The sequence below is a fragment of the Rhinoraja longicauda genome, chromosome 7, assembly GCF_053455715.1.
Source record: "Rhinoraja longicauda isolate Sanriku21f chromosome 7, sRhiLon1.1, whole genome shotgun sequence".
Taxonomy (NCBI): domain Eukaryota; kingdom Metazoa; phylum Chordata; class Chondrichthyes; order Rajiformes; family Arhynchobatidae; genus Rhinoraja; species Rhinoraja longicauda.
The window spans coordinates 62476133-62499706 of record NC_135959.1 but is presented as its reverse complement, the minus strand read 5'-3'; the positions used below and the strand labels follow the sequence as shown (position 1 = coordinate 62499706).

Genomic DNA, 23574 nt, shown 5'->3' with positions numbered 1-23574 from the left:
CCTGTTCCACATCCCTCTGTTCCCTGTACTTCCACGTGCCCAGCTGAAAGCCTCTTAAAATTCACAATTGTATCTGACTCCACTGCCACCCCTGGCAATGCATTCCAGGCTGCTGCCACTCCCTGTGTAAAAGAAACTCGCCCCGTCCATCTCCGTTTACCTTTCCCCCTCTCACCTTATAACTATGCTTTCTCGTGTTGGACATTTTCACCCTGGAAAAAAGGTTCTAACTTTCTACCCTATCTATCCCTCTCGTAATTATACAATATACGTATAAAATATATTTAAAATGCTCTGCAATTTTATATAATTTTAGAATGTTCTAAAGTAAACTTAAATTGGAGGAGTTAGCTGCCATGCTTGCTGCAGATTGCAATATCCTGGACCATTGTGTCCATTCCAGTCATTCAGCTGGGATTGTCCACGACTCAAACTTTGTGATTAATAGTGCAGGATTAATAATTATTTAACATGTATTTCTCAGTTTTACTATTTTTAGTTGAGTCATTGTTGGAAGAATAGAAAGATAATATTTTCAATCCACAAATGTTTATGATTACCCAAAATTCCATGTAAAGAATTGTTAGAAACAGCTTCTAAATGTATTCATTTATAAACTATCAAATTATTTATCAAGAAAAATTGGGACATGGCTACCCAATGTTGTAATATTAATGAATTATGGAAGCATATTCAACAATGATAAAATGGAGCATCTGGGTTAAAACTGACAACAACATTTTAATATTCCTTGAATTTTTCACTATATTTATAAAAAATAAATTTCTTCTGAGGGAGCAAATGAATCAGGATGGAACAATGGCCATCTGAAATACCCATTATCAGAATCAGGCATTCTCTAACCCAGGTGCCAAACAGTTAACTGTTCCTATTTTACTTCAACACATCTCATTCCATAATTATGAAAAAACAATTATTGTATCAAAATAAAGAAGCAAATTTTGTGAAACCTGATTCTGATGTGCAAAGCTGTTTTTCAAAGGACTCTTGCAATAATAACCATGTAGTGACTTGGGGACTTTCATTAATTAAACACGGGTCTCAGGTATGAAAAATATAATCCAAGGTGACACGCAATCGTTTCTTTAATCATTGAGACCAAGCCTAAACCCCACTTCCGCCACGAGAATTCCCTTCAGAATAAGATGTCCTCATTTCAGTGCCGGCCATTCAACCTATTGGAGCTATACCATCCAATTAGTCCCTTTCCACTCTCCTTATTACTTTGCAAATAATTTTCTGAAAATTTCAGGAGATTTCACCTTGATACCATTCAGAATCTAGATCCCTAGAGTAGGCACCAATTTTCTTGCCCTCCCACTACGCAGATTCCCTAAAATAAACTGATACTCAGGATATAGTTTAGTGAAATCCTGGACTTAAATCTGCACCCTCAAAATCTGAATTATATTAAATTGACACAACACAACACAACATAAAGCATTATTCCCTAAATTCAAATTTAGTTAAATGAGCAGTTTTAGATAGTAAAAATATTTAGAAATTCAAATTCAAATTCAAATACTGCTTTTTATTTTAAGTTCAACTCCAGCATCAAGGCCTCTTTTGATTAGCTTCTTTTCATGAAAAGTGCATCACACAGCCCATTAATTGACTGATTCCACCTCTGAAAATCAAGTCAATGCTAAGTTTAACACAAAACAATTATTGAATTATTTTATGGATGTTGAAGAGGTAACGAAACCAGCTCTACAATAAAAATATTTCTGATGAATATTTTGACTTACAGGCCAATTGTAATAAAGGTGACACAACTTGTAGGTCAACCGTTGCATGTGATCTGGCTTCATGCGACTGTTGTCGTATACGACGTTGTAGTGTGTGGGGGAAACTGTACCTTGACGTGCACACTGACTGATTAGGAAAAAGTCATACCTATGAATATCACAACACAAAATAAAGTCAATCTCATTATATTGTGATCAGTCTGCTATTAATATACGAGGATACCTTATTGGCTTTAGAAGTAACATTCTGAGTAATAGGGCCAAAACTTCCCATTATAGGGCCAAAACTTCCGAACGACAATGATGGTAACTTTGGGGCTAAAAATATCAAGACTTCCATTGGCCTCTGACAGCAAAGAGATTTCCATCTGCATATGCTAAAAACCTGGTTCAGTCACTGGATGACCATTATGAGAGGCTGGAAGCACAAAGGGGCAAGGTTGTAGATTATAGAGGGAGGTATGAATCAGATTAGTGGCTCAGAGAGAGGGAACTGGGTATTACACTTTGTGGAGGTCCCTCAAACTACAGTTTCAGGCCTGCATGGACTTGTATCTGCAGAGCATTGAGCCCAGACTGGCATGTGCTTCCGACCAAACCTCTTAAAACTGCAGCCAAGTCAGACTGTAGTGACTCAGCCAGGGTCCAGTGCTTTTCAATGAATGCCAATGTGATGTGGAAATTACTCCGCTCATTTATACTCTCACAAACCATTCGGGACGAGTCACTTCACTGTCAATCAGGGTTCCGACTGGCGGATTTTGAAGCATTCCATTCATGTCAGCAAAGAATCGGCAGGTCCCTTTCTTCCGAACGACAATGATGGTAACTTTGGGGCTAAAAATATCAAGACTTCCATTAAAACACACAAAATACTGCAGATGTTGGAAATATGAAATAAAAACACAGAATGCTGGAAATACTTAGAAATCAAATAGCATGAACAGAGAGAAAGAAATGATTATTTTATCGGAAATTAAAAATGTTCACCACTCAATTGTGCACTGAACTTATGATATGTTCAGGGTGCATCAACCCAGGTACAAAAATGGGAGCATTGGGCCAGTCAGACACATCTGCCATTCAGTATGATCATGGCTGAGAGACATCTCACAGTATTCCCATGCTCTCCATAATGCATTTGTTATCTGAGACTGTGGGCCCAAGCAGAACATTCTCCCAACATCCAGCCTGCCTAATCCTGTCAGAATTTTGTAAACCAATTAGAGCCCCACTCATTTTTCTTAACTCCAGTGAATGGAAACCTAATCGATCTAATCTTTACATATGGAAGTACTGTCGTGATTGGAAACCATTTCCAAGAGCCTCTGCTACACTCCTTCTCAGTTCGGTAGAGTTTAGTTTATTGTCACCTGTACCGAGGTAGTGAAAAGCTTTTTGTTGCGTGCTAACAAGTCAGCAGAAAGACAATACATGATTTCAATCGATCCATTTACAGTGTATAGATACATGATAAGGGAATAATGTTTAGTGCAAGGTACAGCCAGATAGTGCGAGGGTCATCAAAGAGGTAGATAGTAGTTCAGCACTGGTCTCTGGGTGTAGTAGGATGATTCAGTTACCTGCCAAGTTTATCCTTGGACAAGCCCAAAATGTCACAAAATACCCCAGGTGTGGTCTTTGCAACACATTCTTGTTCCTGTGCTCTAATCCCGTTGTTATGACGGGCAACATACCATCTGCCTTGATTACTGCTTGTGAACCTGCACATTTGCTTTCAGTGACTGATGTGTGTGAATTAGTGAGCTCACTGTTCAAGTAATACAGTGGTTGCAGTAGATGCAGTAATGCAGCCTTACCTATAATCTGAGTTAACTACCTTGAAGCTGTCAAGTATTTGGGGCACTTCATAGTCCACCAGTGTCATTAGTTGCCCATCTCCTACACCATCACGATAAACCACAATGCGGTCCGGCAAATCATGATTTATCTCAAGCCATTTACGTAAAGCACCTATGAAATATCACGTCATCAATAAGATTAACGCTGATGGTTATTATTCTGGTGAATAGAATATTATTTTCAATTCAAAGTTTGCTTGCTATACATTGACTGGAAATCCAGTATCAGTGTCAGGCACTGCCAAGAGACGTGTGAATAACAATATACAGTGCTGTTTAATCTAGCTTTGTTTTGGCCTCTCAGCTTCACACCCAGTGCCTTATATGTAAACTCATGTTTGAATAACAAAGACATTTAGAAACTTTCACTTTAATGAGCTATCACAGGCTGCCTGGACAAACCTGGCAGTAGGGTCTCACATTCTGCTTCTGACGGATGGTTGCCTCATGTGGCCTCTTCTGCCTCGTAGAAGGGCTTCTGGCATGGAGGTGTCCAGCATAGCCCACTATCGAAGCATCAGTTACTGTCCTCAACAAAATTATAACTCATGGCAGCAATCGGACAGTGTCTTATAAATTATTACTGAAGTCAAGGGACAAAGGGAAGCACCTTTTTTTCCCATATCATTTTACTTTGAGCAGCTGAGAGGAGGAGCAGCCAGGGAGATTTAATATGCAACCGTTAATGAAGCAGAGTGACTGCTCCTGGTGTTGTATAAAAAGAAGGCAGGCACAGCAGAGTGGCCTTTTGGGAGCGGCCATTTTGGGAAAGGCTGTGTTGAGGCAAAGTGCTGTGTGTGAGGATAAGGGCTGAAGTTTGGGCTCAAGAGGCTTCGGCCAGGAGGCTGAACAGAGGGTGATGGTTAAGGCAAAGTTTTTTGCTTTGTAACTCTTCCTTGGTCTTAGAGCAGTAGGGGTAAGAGCGAGGGCACTGGTTGGTATGCTCATCCTGCAGAATGTGGTAAATTAGGGAAACTTCCAATGTCCCTGAGTACTACACCTGTAAGTCCAGGTGACTTACCATGTGAAGGAACCAAGACTACAGTTGGATGACGTTAGGATTCACCAAGAGAATGAGAGAATTATAGAAAGGAGCGATAGTGAGGTGGTTACACCTAAGGCACAGGCAGAAAGTAGATGGGTCACCAGGAAAGGGAGTAGGCGGAGAGTGCATGAATTTAGCTGCACAAATGCATAGTTCCCTGAAAATTGTGTCCCAGGTATATAGGGTGGTGAAAAAGGCTTATGGCACTTCAGACAGGGAATTGAATATATAAGTTAGGTCATTATGTTCCAGTTATAGAGTCATAGAGCCATTAGATTGGAAACAGGCTCTCCAGCCCACACCCATGCAGAGTCTAGACTAGACCCACCTGCCTGCGTTTGGCCCATATCCCTCTAGGGAGCTCCAGCCGTAGCAGCTTCGACCGCCCCGAATCGCGAGGCTCGATCGATCCGCTTGCAGGACCTTCATCGCCCTGCGTGGCTCGGCCGAGGCACTTTCCATCGCCCGGTGGGGGCTTAGGACCTTCATCGGCCTGCTCGGCTCGGCCCTGGGACTTTCCATCGCCCGGCGGGGGTTTCATAAGTCGGGAGCCTCGATCGCCTCGAGTCAGCAGTTTGACTGCCTGACCGCGGGAGAAGAATGAGGAGGAGATAAGACTTTTCTTTGCCTTCCATCACAGTGAGGGTGTGCCTGGAGCAATCACTGTGATGGTTGTCTGTGTTAAACTGTAATTGTGTGTCTTGTGTGCCGGACCCTGACGTGAGAGGACGCTGGCGCTGTTTGTTCGCTGCTTCTCCGTCTGGATAAATCTTTTGTTTGTTTGTTTGTTTTTATGTCTTGTTTGCTCTGTAAAGCGTCTTTAAGTTTCCTGAAAAGTGCTATATAAATTAAATGTATTATTATTATTATTATTAGATCAGGTCCTCAAGTCCTGGCAAAATCCTCATAAATCTTCTCTCTACTCTTTCCAGTTTACTGACATCCTTCCTATAGCAGGATAACAAAATTAAACAATATTCCAAATGAAGGCTCACCAATGTCTTGTACAACTGAAACATAACATCCCGACTTCTATACTCAATATCTTGACTGATGAAGGCTTCTTGACCATCCTGTTCACCTGTGATGACACTTTCAGGGAACTGTGTAACCACACTCCGAGATTTCAGGGCCCTCCCATTCACTGTGGTTTTGCCCTGGTTTGACTTCCAAACTTCAAAATCTTGCACTTATCTGCATTAAACTCCATTTACGTTTCATCAATCCATTTGCTCAACTGATCCTGAGCCTGCTGTAATTTTCAATAACGATCTTCGTTCTCTATGACTTCACCCACTTTAGTGTCATCTGCAAACTTACTAAACGGGCCTTGTACATTCTCATCCAAATTGTTGAAATAAAGCACAAACAGCAATGGCCCCAACACCGATCCCTGAGGCACACCACTAGTCATAGGCCTCCAATCCAAAAAGCAACCTTCTACCATAACACTCTGCTTCCTTCCATGAAGGCAAACCTCCCCTGTGTTATAACCATCCAGAGCAGCCTACTATGTGGAACCTTGTCAAATGCCTTGCTGGTGCCCACATAGACAACATTTAGAGCTTTGCCCATATCATATCATATCATATGTTTTGGTTACTTCTTAAAAAAACTCAATCAAAATTCGTAAGACATGATCTCCCAGATACAAAACCATGCTGACTATCCCTAATCAACCCCTGTCTATCCAAAAGTATATACATCTTATCGTTCAAAATCTTCTCCAGTAACTTGACTACCACATAGGTTAGGGCACTGGTCAAGACGTGTAATACGTTGGTGTGGCTGCACTTGAAGTATTGTGCTCGACTTTGGTCACCTTCTGATATGAAAGATACCATTAAAATGGAAAGAGTGCAGAAAAGATTTACAAAGACATTGCCAGGCCTTGAGGGCCTGAGCTATAGAGGGAGTTTCTGCAAGGTAGGAGTTTATCAACAAAGGTTTACAGTGCTTAATAAACCAGATTAAAGAGGGTGGAAATCTGTACCTTTCATGCAAATTTTCAAGCAATCAGCTGCTTCTGCACCATGAGGCTGGAAGATGCAACGAGAAAACCATCTGCAGAGAAATCCATCCATTGAAGCATTCTGATTATTACATAAATCATAAGATTGACTCAAAAAATATTTTGAACGTTTGAACTTTGTATCAGTTATCTTGTGCCACATAGATGAAATGGGAAATAATCTTTCTTTGCCCAAAAGCATCAAAATGGAAATACTTTATGGAGGGGTTAAAATGTCTCACATTGAGATTACATATCCCTTCTCACAAGAATAAGGTGTGCAGGAAATGCAGACATATATTATTGTCAGACAAGCCTTCCATCAGATGGAGTCATTCTCTGCAAAAATATCGCCATTTTTCCATCACTGCTCCATCTGGTTTAAGGACATCTGTAGTGCAGGGATAACACAGAGATAATTTTCTTCCCCCCCCCCCCCCTCCCCCCCAACCAGCAGAGAGCAAGAGTTGCACAACTATCTATAGAAATGCATTACCCGTGCATTGAGCGTAACAACTGACATATGGTTGGCATTGTTTGTTAGCTTCACCCAGGCACTGCCCCTTCCAGAGAGAAGAACATTTCTGATTCTTGACTTCTTCAAAACGGAACTAATCAGACCAAAATAAAATCTTACCCCTTGAAGTATCTAGACCACAGCAACAGCAGATTCCCATAGTGGACCTCATTTTTATTGATCAATCGGCCACAAGTTATTTTCCTTCTCAGAATACCAAGTTTGGAAAATACATCAAGCTTCTGAAAATGTGAGGACTGAGGAACTCCCAGATTAACAAGCCCCACTCCATTAAAAATATGAAGACTGGTCTCAGTAGAAGACCAATGGCAATATAGCTGGGTCCCAAGACAGTCATCTTCCAAAACATTTTAGTGGAAAGCATTCAATAAACACTTGTATTCTGAAAGTATAAGCGAAGTTTAATACTTGAAGATTTGGAAGTTATTGAAATAGAACTAAAGTGAACTTACTTTGTGACCGTGCAGTTGATGCTTGCCACAAATCCAACAAATGTTCCTTTTCTAAGTGCATCTTGGTTAATGTCAATGCCAATCACCATCAGGGATTTGAACTGCAGAATAAAGTTTTATCTTTAAAATTACCACAAAATCATTGTTGTTCATTTCCAAATGTAATCATGGTATAGACTATATAGTTATTCTGTTTCCTCCTTGTATGAATGCTGAAAACATTCTGGTTATTTTAGCATCTTCCAAACCAAAATATACACTAATATGGGTTGAACATATATAAAGAAAAAAATCCACCCACACAAATAATAATAAAGTCATAAGTGATAGGAGAATTAGGCTATTCGGCCCATCAACTATACTCCGCCATTCAATCATCTCTCCCTCCTAACCCCATTCTCCTGCCTTCTCCCCATAACCCCTGACACCCTTACTAGTCAAGAAAAAACCTTAGTGTTATAACTTACACTATGTAATAGCACATAGGTCAGATGAATCATCAGAGAGATCTCTTTGTACAAAAAGCTCAGTAAGTGAACATGCCAGTCCAGCAAGTAACTTAGGAGGACTTTATTGCAAAGAGGATGAAGTAAAAATGTTTTGCTACAAGGAATCACACTGAGACCACACTTAGAATACTACCACGGTCTTGGTCTTTCATTTAAGAAAGCTTGACCAGTTTGATTTCAGGGAATTGTCCTGGTGAAAAATTTGGAAGAATGAGAGGCAATCTTACTATATATAACATTTAGATGACTGAGAGGATTTGACAAGGCAGATGATGTGAAGTTTTCTCCCCTCGTGGGGAAGTCTGGAACTGAAGGACAGAGTCTTAGTGTAAGGATCGACCATTTAACACTGAGACGAGGAGGTACTTTTTCCTCTCATTTGGCTCTGAATCAGTAGGACTCTCTACCTCAGAAAGCTGCAATGTTGAATATGTGTAACAACTCAGAGTGCTGTATCATTAAGCATGTTTAAGGTTAAGTTAGGCTTTTAAACTGTATGAGAATTAAGAATTACGGGTCAACCAGGAATTGGCCAAAGTTCAGATGAAGCACGACACTAAATAATAGACCAGGTTTGGGAGTCTGTACGGCATAGTCCTGTGCCTATGTCTGATAAAATCTGAAACCTCACTAAATGTAGAAATCAATATGCAGGCTAAAAAAAAAGACAGAATGGTAGTGCAGCATGGATGCAAGTGAAAACCATTATTAAAGTAGAATTTTTTTTAGGATTGACTAATTCCACAGTGGAAAATCTAACCAGCACTAGGATTAGTCAAGAGAACAATCATGCATTTACAGATTGCTAGAATTGATAAATAAAGACTTAAAACTTCAATATTAATGCAATTTGAAAGAAAAGAATGAACATCTTGAGATCAATGACAGGCAAATTTAAAAAAAGCTTTGGTGAAGATCTGGTTGCAAGTACTCACAGGAATTTCCACCATCCACAATTCTCCCCCTATTTTGCAGGCCATCTGTAGAGCGATTTTAGTGACAATACTCATAATATTTGCCCTGTTCAGTGTATTGGCCACCACACATTGACTGGGAGTTGGTTTTTCTACGCACAAGAATTTCTTTACAGAATCATATTTATCCTTCTGACTTGAGGATAGGATGTACAATACCTATGATTCAAGAAAAAGTTATTTGTATAACATATAGGCATAGAGATTAATATGCATGAAGGTCAATTCTTAGGAATAACATGCATGCAAATATTAGTTCACATATACATCAAGCTAATTTGTAAATTTCCCCGGTGTGGGACGAATAAAGGAATATATTATTATTATTATTATTATTAATTGATAGTGTGTAGGAAGGAACTGCAGATGCTGGTTTACCCGAAGATAGACACAAAAATGCTGGAGTAACTCAGCGGGACAGGCAGCATCTCTGGAGAGAAGGAATGGGTGACGTTTCGGTTCGAGACCCTTCTTCAGACTGATAGGTTCCTTTGATGCATAAATTAGGGGCTAAACCATGTAAAAGGAATCTTTTCAAATCGTTCATCTCATATGTTTCTCCATGCCATTATGTTCCCAAATGTAATAAGGGACCAAGAATCAATCCTCAGATATACAGGAGTAGGAAGAGAAGTCATCACACTAATTCTCTGACTCTGACTGAACCAATAGGAATAAAGTCGAAGTCAAAGTCAAAGTCAACTTTATTGTCAATTTCCAGTTAGTTTACACAGACAGAAAATCGAAATACCATTTCCCACAATCCCGAGGAATAAAGTGCATTAAATTAAGTTAAAATTAAAAAGGCACAGCAAACAACAATCAATATAAAATATAGTCACTTCAATGAAAAAAAGATGAAGATGAATATATTACAATAAAAAAAATAATGAACAGTAGTGCAAAGCCTGTCCATAGCAGCGTTAAAAAAAAAAGTGTCTGGTGCTGGATGTGCGTGTGTGTGGGGTGTTAAAGTCCAGGTCCAATGGGGGCAGGGCAGAGGAGGGAGGGAGGGGAGAGAGTTCAGCATCCTGACAGCCTGGTGGAAAAAACTGTCCTTTAGTCGGGTGGTGCTCGACCTCAGGCTGCGAAACCTTCTCCCTGAAGCCAGGAGGGTGAAGAGGCTGTTTTTATTTTTTGTTTTTATTTATTTATTTTTTTTAATCAAAAATATTTATTCAAATATTAAAATAATATATACAATACAATAAAACCAAAACAGAACCCACCACCAGAATATTATACAAACAAATATACCTATTGAAACTATCATACAATTATATTACAATCCCCATCCAGGATACATCCAATCCCCCGCGGTGCCCAGCGGTCCCGGAATTCCTCCAGGGTGCCCGTGGACAGCGCAAAGTCCCTCTCCAACACCACCCGGGCACGGACGTAACCCCGGAAAAGGGGCAGGCAGCTGGCTCGGGCAGAGCCCTCTTCCGCCTGGCGCCGTGAGTCGCGGATGGCCAGCTTGGCCTGGCCCAGGAGCAACCCAACAAGGACATCTTCGGCCCTACCCTCTCCCCTACGCACAGGGTGTCCAAAGATGAGGATGGTGGGTGAAAAATGCAGCCAAAAAGCAAGGAGCAGCCCCTTTAGATATTGGAACAGGGGCTGCAACCTCACACACTGCATGTACACGTGGTACACAGACTCTTCCAACCCGCAAAAGTGGCAGGCGGCTGGCGAGTCTGTGAACCGCGCGAGGAACAGGTTGCAGGGGACTCCTCGGTGCAATATCTTCCACCCCAGGTCCCCGATGGAGAGGGGCAGAATCCCTGCGTAGAGGGACCCCCACCGCGGGGTCACCTCACGACCGGAAGGCAACACCGACCGCCATTTAGTGTCCGGACGGTGGACCAGGGCGAGGAAGTGCAGGGTGTGGAGGAGGAGCCCGTACAGGACACGCCTCCCTGCGTCTCGGAGGGGATGAAGAGGCTGTTGGAGGGGTGGGAGGGGTCACCCACAATGCTCAATGCTTTGCGGGTGAGGCGGGTGGTGTAAAGGACCAGGAGTGTTGGGAGTGAGGCGCCAGTGATCCTCTCAGCAGTGTTCACTATGCGCTGCAGGGTCTTACGGCTGGAGGCTGTGCAGCTTCCGAACCACACAGTGATGCAGCTGCTGAGGATGCTCTCAATGGCGCCTCGGTAAAAAGTGTACATGATGGGTGTGGGGGCTCCCGCTCTCTTCAGTTTGCGGAGGAAGTAGAGGCGCTGCTGGGCTTTCTTGGCGATGGACGTGGTGTTGTTGCTCCAGGAGAGATCCTCGGTGATGTTCACCCCCAGGAATTTGGTGCTGCTCACCTGCTCCACAGCAGCACCATTGATGGTCAGTGGGTGGGGGTGTTGGGTGTGCGTTCTCCTGAAGTCGACAACAATCTCCTTTGTTTTCTCCACATTCAGGAAGAGATTGTTGTCTGTGCACCACGCGGCCAGCTGGTTCACCTCCTTCCTGTAGTGGGTCTCGTCGTTGTTGCTGATGAGACCCACCACGGTTGTGTCGTCCGCAAACTTGACGAAGTGGTTGGAGCTGTGGGTGGGTGTGCAGTCGTGGGTCAGCAAGGTGAAGAGCAGGGGGCTTAACACATATCCTTGTGGGGCCCCCGTACTCAGCGTGATGGTGTCCGATGTGTTGCTGCCGACCCGTACAGACTGGGGTCTGGCAGTGAGGAAGTCCAGCAGCCAGTTGCAGAGAAGGGGGCTGAGGCCCAGATTTGTTAGTTTACAAACCAGCTGCTGGGGGATGATGGTGTTGAATGCTGAGCTAAAGTCTATGAACAGCATCCTAACATATGAGTTTTTAGTGTCCAAGTGGGTGAGGGCTGGGTGTAGAGCAGAGGAGATGGCATCCTCAGTGGACCGCTTAGGTCGATATGCAAACTGAAACGGGTCCAGGGAGGGGGGGGAGGTTGGATCTGATCTGCTTGATGACCAGCCTCTCGAAGCACTTCATGATGGTTGAAGTCAGCGCTACAGGGCGGTAGTCGTTGAAGCAGGATGGAGAAGACTTCTTGGGCACAGGTATGATGGTGGTTTCTTTGAAGCACGAGGGAACAACAGCCTGGCTCAGGGAGATGTTGAAGATGTCTGTGAGGACATCTGTGAGCTCAGCTGCGCAGTCTTTTAGCACACGACCAGGAATGTTGTCAGGTCCAGAAGCTTTTCGGGTGTTAATCCTTAACAGTGTGCTCCTCACACTGCCTGGAGACAGACAAATAGCCTGGTCGTTGGGGGGGGGAGTTGTTTTCTGCGCAGGTGTGTTGCTCTGTGCTTCAAAGCGTGCGAAGAAGCCGTTGAGGTCGTTCAGGAGAGAGGTGTCACTGTCACAGGTCTGTGGTAAGGGTTTGTAGTCCGTGATAGTCCTAATACCCTTCCACAGGCTCCGTGTGTCTCTGCTGTCACTGAAGTGGGCTGTGATGCGCCGGGTGTAGTGTTGTTTGGCTTTCCTGATGCCACTGGAAAGGTTGGCCCTGGCTGCTCTGAGACTGGCTGGATTGCCCTCTCTGAAGGCAACGTTGCGGACCCTCAGCAGCCCATGGACCTCCCCGTCAGCCATGGCTTCTGGTTAGCCCGGATGGTGATGGCTCTGGTGTGGGTCACATCATCAATGCATTTGGTGATGTAGCCTGTAACTGTCTCTGTGTATTCCTGAATGTTGGTTGTGTTGTTGTATGTTGCTGCCTGCTTGAACATGTCCCAGTCTGTAGTCTCAAAGCAGTTTTGGAGTGCACCTGTGCTGTCCTCTGACCACACACGTACCTCTTTTGAAACCGGTTTGGTGACTTTCACCCGGGGTCTGTATGCCGGTTTCAGCAGAACGGTGAGGTGATCAGAGAGGCCGATGTGGGGGAGGGGGGAAGCCTTGTATGCTCCTTTGATGGTCGTGTAAACAAGGTCCAAGGTGTTGTTTTCTCGTGTTGGGAAATCAACATGCTGGTATACTTTAGGCATGACAGTTTTTAGGTTAGCATGGTTGAAGTCCCCAGCTACGATGAGAAAGCCATCTGGGTGTGCTGTCTGCTGCTCAGAGATGGCCCGGTACAGTTCACAGAGTGCCTCCTCTCTGTCCTTGTTGTTGGAACTGGGAGGGATGTAAACAGCGACTAACAGGATAGCTGTTAGCTCCCTCGGGAGGTAGAAAGGCCGGCACTTCACAAACATAAACTCCGCCAGCGGTGAACAGTGTTTGTAGACCAACATAGCGTCCCGACACCAAGCATCACTGATGTAAACAATCACACCGCCGCCGCGAGTCTTCCCCCCGCTAACCGTAGCTCTGTCCGATCGGTCGCATGTTAGCCAGTCGAGCTGAACAGCAGAGTCCGGGATGTTGTCATTAAGCCATGTTTCCGTGAAAACGTAAACACAGCATTCCCTCACCTCACGCTGGGTCGACCGGAGAAGTCTTATAGTGTCCATTTTATTGTCCAGTGAGCGTACATTAGCCATTAGCATGCTCGGAATAGCCGGTCTGTGTGGGCTAGCCGCTAGCCTAGCCCGGATGCCTCCGCGCTTACCCCTCTTCTGCTTCCTCTCACACTGCCTGCGGCGTCTCCTTTCCAGCCGGGGGGCAACACTCGAGGCCGAGGTCAGGCAGAGTATTCTGAGGCCGCTAAGTTCCTCTGCAAGCGTAGCGTCCAGTGTTGTTGATGTTGTTGTTTTCTTGTCCAGCAAGAACTCACGACTATACTGTCTACTTAACAAACTTAACAAACTTGACGAACTTGAGAAAACATTAAAAACACTCGAAAAATCGGGAGAGCGTGGGGCCGCTGCGTCTGCACGCACTGCCATAATTGGTCAGTGAAATGTTCCAAAACTGACTAAGAACAAATCCACTCAGCTGTACAGCCTGTTACGCTGCTGCAAGTACGAATATCATTCTGGTTTTGGTTCATATGGCAATTAAACACTCTTGACTCTCTTGACTCTTGAGCTGAGGCGAGGTGCTGCAGAAGGTGGTCGCCAATAGGTGTCAACTGTCAATGATAATAAAAATGCAAACTTTATCACATTTACAAGAAAGGTCAATAGAGACTTTAATTAAGGCTACTTGGATGCCCTAGAAGAGGCATGAACCTAACTGGAGGAGTTCAAAAAAGAAACCTCAGGAACCATAGGTAGGACCATGTTGCATAGGAATGAATAAAGCGAGTGCAATGCCACCCAACTGGATGACAGAAGAGAGATGCTGAACAAAGCTAATGTTTTCTAACTGGACTTTCTGTAATCACCTGTACTTGACTCCATTCATGAATAAGAATGAGGGGACCACCTAGCAAGAAGCAGCAGGGGTCTACTACTCACTCAGTATGCAAAACCAGGAAGGTTACTCCACCATTATCTCTGGGCAAAGTTTTAGAAGGATATTCTTCCATCCAAAACAAATTAATGATTTTTGTTAGCTCTGAACAGAATTCAAAAATCTCTTCATAAGCCAAGGACGATCCCAAATAATTGCTAACTGAATCCAGCCATCCTAGTTTTATTTGGTTAAATAAAGCTAAATTATTGTTTAAAGATTGAAATCAGACCAGGGCAGTTCAATAAGGAGGACTAGTAAGGAGAGTTGTTGCAGAATAATGGTTGAAATTTAAAACTGATCAAGAACATAGTCCCTTGAAAGTGCTGTCCTGAATTTTTGATACGCTGGCCTTCATCAATCAGCGAACTGGGTATAGAAGTTGGGACATTATGTTAGTTATTCAAGACATTGCTCAATCCACTGTTAAGTATTTGTATGGTTTTGGTCACTTTGCAATAGGAAAGAAGTCATGAGGGCCTGAGATATAGGGAATGGGTGGGAAGATTAGGACTTTGTTCCTTGAGGCGTAGGAGACGGAAGGGTGATCATTAGAAGTGTATAAAATGATGAGGGGAATGGTTTAGAGGAATATGAGCCAAATGCGAGCAAATTAGACTACCTTAAATGGGGCATTGGGTCAGCATGGAGTTCATTTAAGAGCCTATTTCTGAGCTGTATGTCTCTATGACTCTACGAGAATTATGTGGAAATAGTTTACCTTAGATATAGTCATAGAAAATACCAAATCTGGTGTTGATAAGAGATAATTCTGTTATATGTCAGTGCCATCAAACTTTCAATGACAACAAAGCTGACATATGTCCTATGCTGAGAGAACAATTCCTTAATTTACTGCCTTTTTTATTGGTATTTTAGGGAGAATGTGCCGTGAGCTTAAGGCATGTAGTGGAATCAATGTAAAATGGGAGAGGAGTCAAGAAGTGGAAGAGGTATATTCTTCATCAGCTTGGCAGAACATAACAGCCAAAATGAACCTGGGTGTTGTGAATTGCTGGTATTTAACAAAAATATTAAAATGAACCGATTATCTTTTTCAATGGAGTAACTCAGCGGGTCAGGCTGCATCTCTGGAGAAAATTGACGGATTTAGGCTAAAGAAAAGTTCAAACCTGAAACGTCACCTATACATTTTTTCCAGAGATGCTGCCTGACCCGCCTGAGTTGCTCCAGCATTTTGTGTCTATCTTTGGTATAAACCGGCATCTGCAGGATTATTTTTATTAACTTTTTCTATCACCTTTTAAACAGTAAAAAGAAATCCAGCAATAGCTTGCATATTTACCAATTGTGTACTGGGCTCAATGTGATGCCTCAAAGCTTGTATGATGGATGTGGTACTTTCATTTACTTGCACCCTATAAATAAATAACAAAACAAATGTTAAGTAGTAACTATATAACTAAATATGTTCAGACATCCAAAAGTATAATGTATAAAAAAGCATGCACATTTGAGCATAATTATTGAAATGTATGTAGAATATTGGAAAACAAACGTATTTATTTTTAAAGAAAGTTCATAAATAGCTTCAATGCACGAAGTTTAAATCATTACATCTAACTCAAATATATCTCCGATTGCTGAAGGAGGGAAGATGAAAACAAGGGTGGCTCTGGCTGCAATCTCTCTATCCTTGGTTTGGGGAGCGGTTGTGACTTTGTATTGCTCGAGCGTTGCAAGGGTTGTAAAAATGATCAATGGATAAACAGATCAACTACAGGACACTCAGTCTGGCATAAATGGCGTTAGAAACAAAACGCAGAGCGTACTGGAGAATTGCTATGTTCACAATACATGCAAGAACACTGCAGATGGTCATGGACTAAGAATTCGCAAGAAGCAATGGGAAGTTTTTCAAAGAGCCTTTGAGCATATCCTCGAATCTCTTCCTCTGATACCAGATATTCTTTTTCCACAATAGAACTTGGAATAGGGTATCTGGTTCGGGAGTCTGGTGACAGGCATATGAACAATGTAGTTTACCCATTGGAGCTGATTGAGTGAAATTAGGTCCTCAATAATGGAGATATTGGCGTGGGAGAGGCCACTTGCATTGATTCACTTGTCTTTCAAGCAAATTTGGAAAATTTGGTAGAGATAGCATCTTTCAAATGCCTTGAGATATCAACTAGCCCACAGCCAACAATGGACTGTTTCCTTGATCATTATTACTTTTTTGCATTTATTTAATTCATTTGTTCTATATCTTTCTATATCACTGTCTATATCTCTTGTTTCCCTTTGCCCTGACTCTCATTCTGAAGAAGGGTCTCGACCGGAAACGTTATGCAAAACTTTTCTCCAGAGAGGCTGTCTGAGCAGCTGAGTTATCCCAGATTTTGTGTCTGCCTTGAGATACCTGTCATCCAGGTAGTTCAGATCTTCGAAGCAGATTGAATACCAGGATTGTTTATCCGAGGACTTCATCTTTATACATCCTCCTTTCAACTGTTTTAAGACGAGGAGCTGGTCTGCGGAGCTGTGGAGAAATCTTTTCTCACAGGGAGAAGTGAATCTCTGGTATTCTCTCTTCCAGAGAGTTGTGGAGGCCAGATCATTTAGAAGTATTTAAACGACAACTAGATAGATATTTGAAAGATCGGGGAATTGGGTGCCATGGAAATTTGGCACAAAGGAGGGGTTGATAATATAGAATTGAGGAATTGATAATATTGAATGGCAGGGTAAGGAAAGATTTGAGGAGGCAGATCCCATACTCCTGTTCCTATGTTTTTGTGGAACAATAAACAGCATATTTATTAACAATGTATCATTTACCATTGGTGCTCACTTACATTTTGGGATTCTCAACTGAAAAGCCCATTGATGGTCCTACTCTTCTGAGGAGTGACAAAAGCTTCCCAGCAGCTTCACAGCTTCTTTGACTGAAAACTATCAGCCAATTTTGGAGTGTGTGACTGCCAATAATCCTTGAATGTTGCATATTTCTGGACCAGTCAACTGGCGATACTGGCATGAACTGTACGTAGTTTAAAAAAAGGGACAATGGTTCATAATAAATAGTTTAATTGCTTTGTTAAGATTACATAAAACAACAGAGAATACACAGCCCAGAACAAGACTTCCCAGCACTTTTAATGACGTGGTAAAGTGCCAACTTCAGTCACTATTGCAGGGCAGTAAAAGAGGATGGCAAAGTGAACAACAAAAATATCTAGGACAGAGAAAACAAATGAAATTCAAAATTATTAGAAGGAAAAGAAGCTGCCAGTGCTGAAAATATAAGATATAAGGTTTTAACGGTTAATTGTTACTACATTGCTTACTGCAGACGTGCCCTGAAGCTGTAATATAATTTGCTGTAGAATGAAGTGCTGCATCATTATCTTGTGTTGACTTCTATGGAAAATGTGTAGGAGACCAAAGGCAAAGAGGTTAAAGTGGCAATGAGATTGAGTTATAGTGCTGGATCACCCTTGTGGAACATATGAGACATCTTGTTAACAGATCAACCAATATCTTTTCCAATTTAGTGCTCACAATGTTGTCTGCTCTACTTTAGGAAAACAAATTGCAGATTGGGCCTTTCCACCCCATCCCATTTTCCTGTGCTTTAAAACTGTCGTTCCATGTTATTGATTTATTGCCTTTTTGCCATTTCAAATAATTATTACTTCCTTATTTTAAAAAATAATAATTTCTCCCAAGGACACCAACTCCACTCTGGTTGACAAGGAGTTGGTACAGCTCTTTCCTGTCAGTACAGATGTAAGTGGCTCATTAAAAGGTCACTCCTTATCCCACACCAGCCCTTTAGCAACATGTTAAAATATCTGTCTCAATCTTGATCTACATGTTGCTCAGGCAATGTTTCAGAGATTATTATTCAGGATGAATGACCGTAACCATGGAAATAGGAATTTGATGGTTTGAGCCATTTTTAATTTCAAATTCATTGTCTTCATGTGTTGACACAAAATAGTGATATCAGCGGTGGCATTCCTAGAATATATAGGTTGGCAAAGAGCGATCAAAGTTTAAAAATAAATTTAGAGCATTCACATTTTCACAAATTGAATGATCCACCAGAGCATAATTCTTATTATTGATCTCATCATGATGATGTTTCTTTTGCAATATCAAAAGCTGAATACTTACAGAATGATCATGCATGTGAATTTTCTCAGAAGGAAGAACACGGCCCAACAATGAAATCTGCTCATCAAGGCGTAACCCCCAGCCTTCCAATTCAGTCCGTGCTACTTTATTTCTGTAAAGGACATTGCCAGAGAGTTATTATTTTATTACGCATCGATCTTCAAACTTATGCACATGTAAATTTATCTTGAGTTACAATGCCAAAATTGGGGGCTGCAGTAACTCAATAATCCAGCACAGGCGAGGTATGCTGAACATTCTGATTCTGTGTTGTGCCATTCCATGATTTTATACTGATTACAATAAAGGAGTATTGATTCCTCATTTCACTCAATATTCTCCTGAGAAAAGAAAGTCAGGCAGAGTATGCAGAAGCTAATGATTTAGCATCACTCATATCCTTTCTTACTACTCAAAATTAATTTAAGTATAAGGCAAATTGGGGTAAATATTGAAGGCTTGCTTTTCTAATAGAATTATTCAAATACATCACAAATCATGTTCATTATTATCTACTGCCTCTTGAGGAGGAAATTTTATTCAAAGTAGAGGGTTTCATACTCAGTTCTCCTGCTGCAAATGTTCTGGCTATAGGTGAGATGGGGTGGTGTTTGGCAAATGGGTGAAATGTGCCAAAGGGCAGAGGTGAAAAGAAGGCAAAAGGGTGTCAAATATGAAAAGTGGAGGTGGAGTGAAATGTGAAACCGGAGGGTGGGATATGGGTGGAAGAGTCAGGGAAGGGGAAAAGGGGGATCAAAAGAAAATATAATCTGTAGTTACAACACAACAAATAAATTCTTAGTTACAACTGCATTACAGGCCTGTAAACTAAATGGACATGGTTAATATATAATAAACATAGATCCATAAACATATAATAAACATAAAAGGGCGGCATGGTGGCGCAACGGTAGAGTTGCTGCTTTACAGCGAATGCAGCGCCGGAGACTCAGGTTCGATCCTGACTACGGGTGCTGCACTGTAAGGAGTTTGTACGTTCTCCCCGTGACCTGCGTGGGTTTTCTCCGAGATCTTCGGTTTCCTCCCACACTCCAAAGACGTGCAGGTATGTAGGTTAATTTGACTGGGTAAATGTAAAAATTGTCCCTAGTGTGTGTAGGATAATGTTAATGTGCGGGGATCGCTGGGCGGTGCGGACTTGGTGGGCCGAAAAGGCCTGTTTCCGCGCTGTATCTGAAATATGAAAATAAATATAATAAATATAAATAAAATAAAATAAATTAATAACCACAATGCTAGTGCAAATAAAACCCCCCGACCTTTAGTGCAAACAAAACCGTTCATAGAAATTCATAGTTGAGGTTAGTGTTGTCCAGTGTTCAAGAGTGTGATAGAGTCATAGAGTCATGCAGTGTGGAAACAGGCCCTTCAGCCCAAGTTGCCCAAGATGATGCAAATATCTCTGCAAGGACCTCTACAATTTCTTCCCTAGTTTTTCACAAAGTCCGAGGATGTACTGGTTCAGGCCTTGGGGATTGATCTACCTTATTGCACTTGTCAATACTGCCTCATAGATAATTTGTGTATGGTCTAAGACATCACTACTCATACATCTCAATTCCTTAGCTTTCATGAATTACCTCCACCAATATAGCAATGTAATCTCTAAATATTCTCTCTTTAATAAAATCAACATTAATAAGTCTTGTATGAGTTGCATCTTAGATCACCAGGCATCTGTAAATTTCAGTTTCCCCACCTCAGATGAATAGAGGCTACCGTTAATCTCATGTTCATAAATTCTAGGAGCAGAATTAGCCCATTCGGACCATCATATTTACTTCGCCATTCACTCATGGCTGATTTATCTTTCCTGTTTAACCCCATTCTCCTGCCTTATCCCCATAACCCCTAACACTCTTACTAATCAAGATTCTGTCAATCTCCACCTTAAAAATATCCATTGAATTGGCCTCCACAGCCATCTGTGGCAATGAATTCCACAGATTCACCACCCTCTGACTAAAGAAATACCTTCTCATCTCCTTTCTAAAGGTACGTCCTTTTATTCTGAGGCTATGGCCTCTGGTCCTAGACTCTCCCACTAGTGGAAACATCCTCTCCACATTCACACGATCCAGGCCTTACACTATTCAGTAAGTTTTAATGAGGTCCCCCCTCATTCTTCTAAACCCCAGCAAATACAGGTCCAGTGCTGTCAAATGCTCATCATATGTTAACCCACTCATTCCTAGGATAATTCCCATAAACCTCCTCTGCCAGCCTCATTTCAAACGCCAGCACATACTTCTTCTAATATGGGGCAATAAACTGCTCACAATACTTCAAATGCAGTCTGACCAATGCCTTATAAAGCCTCAGCATTACACCCCTGTTTTTGTATTGTAGCCCTCTTAAAATAAATGCTAGAATTGCATTTGTCTTCCTTACTACCGATTCAACTTGCATATTAACATTTTGGGAAAACTGCACCAGCACTCCCAAGTCCCTTTGCATCTCCAATTTTTGAAACCTCTCCCCATTTAGAAAATGGTCTACACCTTTATTCCTACTAATAAATGCATGACTCCACACTTTGCTATGCTGTATTCCATCTGCCACTTCTCAGCCCACTCTCCACACCTGTCCAAATCTTTCTGCAGAGTTCCTGCTTTCTCTATACTAACTGACCCTCCACCTATCTTCCATCTCTATTGTCTTCTGTTCTACATAATCTGTGTCAGCCCATAATCAGCTCTGCCTTACAGATTTAACTCTCTCCTGCAACAAGGGATGAACAGACCTCTTGGTAATATCAGGCACACTTTTATGCATGCATAAGTATTAGGGTGGATGAAGATAATTAATATGGAGAAGTACATCAAATATTGGAAGGTTGAATTCCAATAATTAGAGCTGGGTAAAGAACTGAGGAAGTGCACATATAATCAACATACATTTTTCACGTTTGAGTGGTTGCCTGGCATGTTATACAGTTGGCTTCAAAGAGTAGATTGAGGAGCAGTGTAAATTGTAAACATCTCCATATTTAGATTGGCCCATGTTGTGCAGGCATCGCAATGACTGTCACCATACATTGGAAGTGGCAACATAATAATCTAATTGTCACAACAAAACTGGGCATTCAAGTGCACCAAATCCTGATGGAAAAATAAATAAACTGCCGGGCATTGCATTTAAAATTTCCTCTTGAGATTGCGATTGAAAATACTCGTTAGGTTGTTGAAATGTTTTACTTTGTATTTAACTGTAATAAACTTGAGTTGGGAGCTCCTGAAGCTTATTTCAGGCATTTATTTATCTGAGATGGAGGTATTAATAGATCTTACACTTGTGTCATGTCCATAGTGACAATCAATTTGCAAACCAATTCTCCTTTTTTATCAAAACTCGTAATAAAAAACAAAGTTCATCAAAAAGTTGTTAAAAAAAATCTGCTGACCTCTGTATACTATCTATCAATTCATGGAGTCTCTGTTGTCTCTTTGGAGGAGTTAGCTGTACTTCTGCAGCCAGATCCTTCATTATACGGAAATCAGAGCGAGCATGTTTGCTTAGCCCTGTGAGGAAATACAAACAAAATGTAGCAAAATTATTATTTTAATGAGTGAAATGAACCTCAGATTATTCTGTGTCGGAAGGAACTGCAGATGCTGGTTTATAATAATAATAATAATAATATCCTTTATTGTCATTGTACTTAGAGATATAATGAAATTAGGAGAGCTACTCCTGATCAGTGCAATCAAATCAAGTTAAAACAAGTTAAAAACACATCCAATACATCAGTTAAATGCTTAAAAGTAGTAAATGAATAAATATATATATCACACCTAGGTAGAATATTGCACTTGGGAGAATATTGCACTTTAAAATGTAATAAATACTTTAAAGAAATGGAAAAAATATATATTTGCTGAGTGCTCTGTTTTTTTAGTGGAACGATGACAGCATTTCTCATGTCGTGTGAATATCTGAGGAATTTCGAGTTCTGATGGCCCAGGGAAAGAAACTGTTCTTGAGTCTGTTTGTCTGGCATTTGATGCACCTGTACCGCCTACCAGAGGGCAGGAGGTTGAACAGGAACTGTCCAGGATCTCAACCCGAAACATCACCCATTCTTTCTATCCAGATATTTTGTCTGTTCCGCTGAGTTACTCCATCATTTTGTGTCTATCTTCAGTTTAAACCAGCATCTGCAGTTCCTTCCTACCTGAAATTTAAACATGTTTCCTTTTGTCCCTCATTTCTCATTTAAAGAATAGTTTTTTCACTGGAAATCTATTGTCGGTTACCTGTCAGAAAGCAGAACTCTGGTATGAGGTGAGCAATACGAGGCACTGCATCTGTTCCAAATTGCTTAATCTTTAACTGGCTGACTAGCATGGGTTGATTCAAATCAGATATCGAGGCATCATATTGCTATAAAACCAAAGTAAAAGAGGTTATGAAGTAAACTACATCAAGGACTAAATCAAATAATTAGGGGTGAAAGTAGTCAATAGCAGCAATGCAAATTGAACATCCTTTTAACTTTTTTGTAGATTGTTGTCCTTTGCCTTCTCATGTTTAGGCCAGTTCACTTCTTGGACCCTAAGCTGCTTAAGAAACCATAAATAATGATATAATCAACAGTGGCATTTAAGAGGCTTTTAGATAGGCATATGGATATTCAGGGAGTGGAGGGATATGCATTATGTGCAGGCAGATGAGATTAGTTTATCGTGGCATCATGTCCAGCACAGATGCTGTGGGCCCCTGTGCTGTACTTTTCTATGTTCTAATTCCAACTTGAGTGTGCATTCCACTCATTGTACCTCTTCCCAGCATCAATGCACTCTCATAAAGTTTTGCCAGAAAACATCTAGAAATAAATTTATTGTTTTATTTATAACTTACAATTCATATATATTGAAAAAGACATTTTAACATACAATGCAATGAATCATTATCCACTAGCCCTACTTCAGTTAGTTTCCTTT

General features: G+C 41.5%; 1 protein-coding gene across 1 annotated transcript in view; it reads right to left on the bottom strand.

Annotated features, from left to right (window-relative positions):
• LOC144595338 (piwi-like protein 4) overlaps positions 1-23574 on the bottom strand; it is a 45730-nt gene that overhangs the window by 3009 nt on the left and 19147 nt on the right. Inside the window, exons 8-18 of the mRNA XM_078402724.1 lie at positions 22888-23014; positions 22035-22152; positions 18611-18722; positions 17287-17471; positions 15774-15846; positions 9122-9319; positions 7678-7778; positions 6670-6740; positions 3590-3743; positions 2481-2606; positions 1770-1917 (exon numbers count right to left, since the gene is read on the bottom strand). Of these exons, the coding sequence (XP_078258850.1) occupies positions 1770-1917; positions 2481-2606; positions 3590-3743; positions 6670-6740; positions 7678-7778; positions 9122-9319; positions 15774-15846; positions 17287-17471; positions 18611-18722; positions 22035-22152; positions 22888-23014 (1413 nt within the window). The remainder of the gene's footprint in view (positions 1-1769; positions 1918-2480; positions 2607-3589; positions 3744-6669; positions 6741-7677; positions 7779-9121; positions 9320-15773; positions 15847-17286; positions 17472-18610; positions 18723-22034; positions 22153-22887; positions 23015-23574) is intronic.